This window comes from Salvelinus sp. IW2-2015, linkage group LG4q.1:29, assembly GCF_002910315.2.
Source record: "Salvelinus sp. IW2-2015 linkage group LG4q.1:29, ASM291031v2, whole genome shotgun sequence".
Taxonomy (NCBI): Eukaryota; Metazoa; Chordata; class Actinopteri; order Salmoniformes; family Salmonidae; genus Salvelinus; species Salvelinus sp. IW2-2015.
The window spans coordinates 85,246,566-85,253,326 of record NC_036842.1 but is presented as its reverse complement, the minus strand read 5'-3'; the positions used below and the strand labels follow the sequence as shown (position 1 = coordinate 85,253,326).

General features: G+C 42.3%; 1 protein-coding gene across 1 annotated transcript; it reads left to right on the top strand.

Annotated features, from left to right (window-relative positions):
- Window positions 1-180: 180 nt before the first annotated feature.
- dus2 (dihydrouridine synthase 2) lies at window positions 181-6,716 on the top strand. Its single transcript, XM_023985971.1, is given in 17 exon segments — window positions 181-285; window positions 611-754; window positions 881-926; window positions 1,115-1,143; window positions 1,145-1,207; window positions 1,371-1,414; window positions 1,629-1,689; window positions 1,807-1,854; window positions 1,955-2,020; window positions 2,188-2,258; window positions 3,461-3,547; window positions 3,662-3,830; window positions 4,121-4,242; window positions 4,435-4,578; window positions 5,160-5,247; window positions 5,353-5,426; window positions 5,678-6,716. Coding segments are annotated over 17 exon segments (1,497 nt in total). The 5' UTR covers window positions 181-279; the 3' UTR covers window positions 5,913-6,716.
- The last annotated feature ends 45 nt before the right edge of the window (window positions 6,717-6,761 follow it).

The following is a 6,761-nucleotide window of genomic DNA, read 5'->3' as shown; positions in this document are numbered from 1 at the left end:
AAAAATAAAAAAAGTATTTATATGTGGCTTTAAAATATTATACCTTATAATGTGTTTTACGTTCATCAGGTTTACACAGCCGGTACAGTTAGGTATGCAGCACACGACACACAAACGACCACTTTAGAACAACATTACTCTTAGTGAATTTGTCTGTTCTATGCAGTAATTTCTATACCAAATCGGCGAGTTTTGATGATGCAAGGTTTCAAACAGGAAGTCGAGTCAACACGCGTTCCGGGGGATCAAATGAAGACCACTATAATGTACTTTCTGTAAATGACGGTGAGTTATTTTGATTATGGAGTAAAAACAGGATATCGTAAGTGCCAGATGTGTGTCCTCCAATTATATTACCAGCAATACGTTATATCTGCCACGTTTCTCTGGTTGTACGCAAGCGAACAGCGACACCAAACATGTTTGTCAACGCAGCTAAAACTGTCTTTGGCTAAAGCAATGCTGTTATTAACCCTGATTCGTATAGAATTACACCCACCATTCGTTGTTGATTACTTCACTTAACCTAACCTCTTCACCAAGAAGAGACTCAGGACATGGACAGCTTGTTCTAATAGCTTTGCCTGTTTTCTGTTTCCATTCGAACCAGGCGAATAAAGAAAATATGACGGCCAATACAGTGGGTAGACTGTGTTTCCGCAATGTAAATGCACTGGCACCTATGGTGCGTGTTGGCACCTTACCAACGAGACTGCTGTCCCTGGATTATGGTGCTGACATTGTGTACTCTGAGGTAAGTCTGTCAGTGGAGAAGGTGTGCTTCATTATATGGCTTTGGGGCAATTGACTGTCAATCTATCTTTTGAAACTGTTGTCTTTGATTACTGTGTTCAATCCATTTTTTTTGTATGTTTTGTAGGAGTTGATTGACATCAAAATGGCACAGTGTCAGAGAGTTGTCAATGGTAAGTATGTCTCACCCTCCCTACTACAGTCCTTTGATTACTGTTGTTGCAACAACTGTCACTGTGAGATGCTATAGTGTGTGTGTGTGTGTGTGTGTGTGTGTGTGTGTGTGTGTGTGTGTGTGTGTGTGTGTGTGTGTGTGTGTGTGTGTGGTGAGTGTGTGTGTGTGTGTGTGTGTGATTTGCAGAGGTCTTGGAGACGGTGGATTTCGTGGCTTCCTGATGAGAGAGTGATGTTCAGGACCTGCGAAAAGGAGAAAGACCGTGTTGTCTTCCAGATGGTAGACAATACATGAGAGCCTTCACTGTCTGCAATGTTTCATTAGAGGAATTGGGGGGGGGGGGCTATTGAAGTCAATATCATACATAGACAGGACTCATGTCCTTATTTATTCAACATGTCAAAGATGGGACCAACATGACTGCCTCTTAATGTTCCTGCAGGGAACTGCGGACCCAGACAGAGCACTGATTGTGGCGCGACTAGTGTGAGTCTTGAACATTGTCTTTCTGTTGTCCATCTATTCTTTCTGTTCCATTTCTATTGGTATATAGGAAGAACATGTAAGCATATTTTGTCAGCAACTGAGGTCTAGGTTGAGAGGCACTACAATCTGTTCTACGGTCTACCTCACAAGTGAAAAGGAAAGCCTTATTGCCCCTTGGCACCTGTTCTTATATATTCCTCTTTGTAATGTGTAGGGAGAATGATGTGGCTGCCATCGATGTGAACATGGGCTGTCCTAAGGAATACTCTACTAAGGTGGGCTATGAGTGACACAGTCAGCAGTCAATGAATGGTCAGTCAGTTCAGACCTAATATAATGTTCACACTAAGGTGACTGTCTGCTGACCCCTCGCTTCTCTGTATCTCCTGTAGGGTGGGATGGGAGCTGCTCTGCTCTCAGACCCCGACAAAATCGAAGCGGTGAGTAGTCAATCTTCTCCCCCATCAGTAAGCTCAATCTAATTGAATATCGCACTGTTGAGAAATAAAATCAATATTTTTGTCATCTCTCTTTGTCTAGATTCTTAGAACACTTGTGAAAGGAGTGTCCAAACCAGTGACATGTAAAATCAGAATATTGCCCACAGTAAGTTTTAAAAGGACAATGCCTTTTCTACAGCAATAAGATGGGTGTCATGGGTTTTGAGACAAATTCATTAGTCTTTTGACCTCACTTGTTAAAGATTACATTCGTCATTAAAATTGTACTTGTGAGGCAGACTGACTGACCCCTGTGTTTATGTGTGTGTTCAGCTGGAAGATACTCTTAGTCTGGTAAAGAGAATTGAGAACACAGGTGTGGCAGCTATTGCCGTTCATGGCAGGTAAAGTCCTGTTCTTATCATCCCCTTTGTTACACTACAATATCAAAAGTTTGTGGACACCTGCTCGTCGAACATCTCATTTCAAAATCATGGGCATTAATATGGATTTGGTCCCCCCTTTGCTTCTATAAAAGCCTCCACTCTTCTGGGAAGGCTTTCAACTAGATGTTGGAACATTGCTGCAGGGACTTCAGCCACAAGCATTAGTGAGGTCGGGCACTGATGTTGGGTGATTAGGCCAGGCTCGCAGTCGGCGTTCATCCCAAAGGTGTTCGATGGGGTTGAGGTCAGGGCTCTGTGCAGGCCAGTCAAGTTCTTCCACACTGATCTCGACACACCATTTCTGTATGGACCTCGCTTTGTGCATGGGGGCATTGTAATGCGGAACCAGGAAACTGAAACAAAGGGGGCTAGCCTGAACCATGAAAAACCGCCCCAGACCATTTTTCCTCCTCCACCAAACTTTACAGTTGGCACTATGCATTGGGGCAGGTAGCGTTCTCCTAGCATCCGCCAAACCCAGATTCGTCCGTCAGACTGCCAGATGGTGAAGCGTGATTCATCACTCCAGAGAACGCTTTGCCACGGCTCCAGAGCCGACGCTTGGCATTGCTCATGGTGATCTTAGGCTTGTGTACGGCTGCTTGACCATGAAGCTCCCGACGAACAATTATTGTGCCAACGTTGCTTCCAGAGGCTGTTTGGAACTCGGTGGTGAGTGTTGAAACCGATGACAGATGATTTTTACATGCTTCAGCGGTCCAGTTCTGTGAGCTTGTGTAGCCTAACACTTTGAGGCTGAGCCGTTGTTGCTCCTAGAAGTATTCACTTCACAATAACAGAACTTATAGTTGACCAGGGCAGCTCTAGCAGGGCAGAAATTTGACGAACTGACTTCCTGGAAAGGTGGCATTCTATGACGGTGCCATGTTGAAAGTCACTGAGCTCTATAGTAAGGCTATTCTACTGCCAATAATTGTCTGTGGAGATTGCATGGCTGTGTGCTCGATTTCATACACCTGTCAGCAACGGGTGTGGCTGAAATAGCCAAATCCACTCATTTGAAGGGGTGTCCACATACTTTTATATATATATATTGTATTTTGCGTTCATCTGATTTTAGATGCTTGTTTTTGTGGCTCATTTTCTTTTTGGGGGTATTGCATATCCAAATTGATTTGTGACTGACTCTACTTCCTCAGGTTAAAAGATGAAAGACCAAGACACCCTGTTCACTGTGACTTCATCCAGGCTATAGCTGAGGCGGTGTCCATTCCTGTCATCGCTAAGTGAGTCGCTCTGTCTCTCTCAAAGGTGTTGTGAACACGGAGATAAATCAATTATTCATCTCTATGGTTGTGACTGACTGTCCTTTCCTTTGACACATACTGTATTTTGTGTAGCGGAGGTTCTCTGGACCGGGTCAAAGCCCACGCTGACATCGAGGAGTTCCGGAAGGCCACCGGGGCGTCCTCTGTGATGGTTGCCAGGGCGGCTATGTGGAACCCCTCAGTGTTCCGCAGTCAGGGACTGCTGTCTGTGGAGGAGGTCATGGAGGAGTACCTCAAATACGTGAGTCTACCGCCCTCCMTCCACTTTACCTCACTCTGCAGGAGACCCACTGTGTTAAAATGCCAAACTCAACTATCACTGTCATATTGTAGATTGACATATTGTGGTATGACATAGGAAAGTTACCTAGGTAATCAAAGGCTTGTCTTTTGATCTGATAATGGCGCAATCACAAACTACAGGGACGTAAATCAAAGATGACTTGCTATATGCCAACTTTACCAAGCATAAAATACATTGTGTCATGTTAGAAGCCAATTAAGAAATGTTTGTGCTTTTTGTATTTGTAGGCCATCCGCTACGACAACCATGCCTTCAACACCAAGTACTGCCTCTGTCAGATGCTGAGGGATAAGGTGGAGTCTCCACTGGGGAAGCAACTCAAATCTGCCCAAACCAACGAAGAGATCTGGTACATGTCTTTTGAGTCATGATGTCAGAGAACTTCAGAATTCCAGTATTCTAGTTAATTTCCTAGTAAATGTAGTTATATTTCATATATTATTCTATTGGTGAACCTTTTTGGTAATAAGTACTCAAAAATTGTAGTGTTGGTACTCAAGTTTGATGTTTGGGTATTTAACTCTACACCTGTGTTTTCCAGTGAGGGATATGGGCTGCAGGAGTACTATAAGAAGACCCAGGCAGAACTACAAGCCAGAAGGGAAGCCATCCAAACCAACCACAATCACCCCGACCAGCCTGTTCTAGATGGTGATGTCACCACAATGCGTGTCAAATTTGAACGGTTTGTTCTAAGGCCATTTGGAACTCCTCTTACACATCTCTCTCATCGGGTTACAGCAGCTCTACCGTACTCTGTCTGGTGGATGCCGTTTAAGGGATGTAAGATAGACCTGACCAAATTTGCATAGAAATTTCATTTATAGATCTGTTACTCTAATTGAAAACAATACTAAGAAGCTGTAGATCTGTTCTATGTGCATTATTTCTATGCTCCCTGTTCTTAAGTTTAGTTTTTGCATCTTGTACTGTCAGTTTTGTACACCAACTACTATATTTTTGGTTGTGGAAAAGATATGTCACAGAGGTTTAGATGGTACAATGATTCTCTACACAATGACTGGTGGTTTTGTCACAATCTGAAGTTAGGCGAACTCTTAGAATTTCAGCAACCAGGAAACGGCGGAACGATTTCTGCATAGTGCACCTTTAAGACCATTGGTTTATGTCTAGTAAATCACTAGTTGAGTTGTGTAGGCAGGTAGGTAGTGGGAAGTCCTGTAATATATTACTGTGAATATTACATATTGCACATATTATTATGACTGTACATAGTATGATGGAAGTGTGATGTTTGTGTGTCAGGAGGGAGTACCCTGGAGAATTCAGCCCTAAGATGTTCCTGCTGGAGTGGAGCCGCAAGGAGAACTTGGAGCAACCACGATATGAGACAGTAAGATGACCACTTTAGATTAGCCATGGTATTTCAACATATATGTCAAAACCAGAGTGCATTTATGTGTAGTGTGCCTATGTGCATTGTGTATGATGTTTACAGGTACAGCGCTCTCAAGACCGGGCCTTCCAATCCATGGTAACGATGACAGGGACAAAGTACAGATCCACTCTGTGGTGAGTTAATAGTGAAAGTGTTATAGACATTTTAAATGTTAGTCATTTAGCAGATGCCAGTGTTAGTTGTTAGTTCACAAAAGGCTTAATTCATTTTATTTCTATTTGTGACCAAGTTAAACCCTGGGAATTTAAAGCTTGATAACACTGTTATAACACATAATGCTTAAAAGCAGTGTTATTTACTCATACAAATGCTAAAGTACACTGTATTCACACACAAAAACACTTTCTCTTTTATAACCATGCAGGGAGAAGTCAAAGAAATATGCAGAGCAGGCTTCTGCTATAGTATGTCTACGTGTTTTGGGGCTACCAGAGGGGCGGGCTGGTGAAGAGTACTCTGGGTTGGTCGGCAAGAGGAAGAGGGAGGAGAAGAGCAACGAGACGCCAGATGAGGAGGACACCACTACATACTTTGGAGCCAGGAAAAGACACCTGTCTGAAAACCCAGAAGAGCAACGGGTCACCAACTATTCCAAATAGTGTACAGCACAAGACAAGCACAGCCTGACTACTACACTGTGTAAAATGATTGCTTAACGACCGCAATAAGACAGCATGTACCTTTTATATTAAATGGTGGCTGTTTTGCAGCGGGGGTCAGCTCTTACCATGGGGAGTGATTGATACAGTAGCGGCCATATTATTGTGAGATTGAGACATTGCAACGAGTAGCGTACAGTGTCTGAGATATTCTGTCAGCTCCCCCCCAAATAGTCAAACAGACATCAGCATGAGGCGTTCAATGCTATTTATTTTTTCTCCTGGATTATTTTGTTTAGTGACAACAAGCCTGTTTGGTGTTGGTTTGCAGAAATCATGCTCTGTATGGATTAATTAAATGGCCCTATTATTTTTATTTATTTGATCAACCAAACTGGTAATCGGATTATTTTACAAAGAAACAGGTCCAAATGTGTAACAAGACAGTTTGTCAGGCTACTTGAAATCATACATTCTGCTTACTCTTGCAATATTGAAAGGTTTCTTCTGTAAAGTGACATTAGAAAACCACTTTTCAACTTTCTGCACTACTCTTATTAACCAGAAGCAAGTTTTTATTTTATAATTATTGACAGGAGTGTATGTACAGTGTAATGAAATCTGCCAGAGGAGGGCGGTACAGGATCTGTATAAAGATAGTTAATTTTCTCAGGCAGTATTTATTGCACCATTGTCTCACATGGGACCTTACAAAATTAGGAAAACTTGCTTTTTATGTTTTCATCCTAAATTAATTGGTTGTTGCTCTTTCACTTTATACAATAAACGTTTTTGTTGATTGTATACATTGAGAGTTGGCTGCTATTGAATCAATTGTTTTTGTTTTTA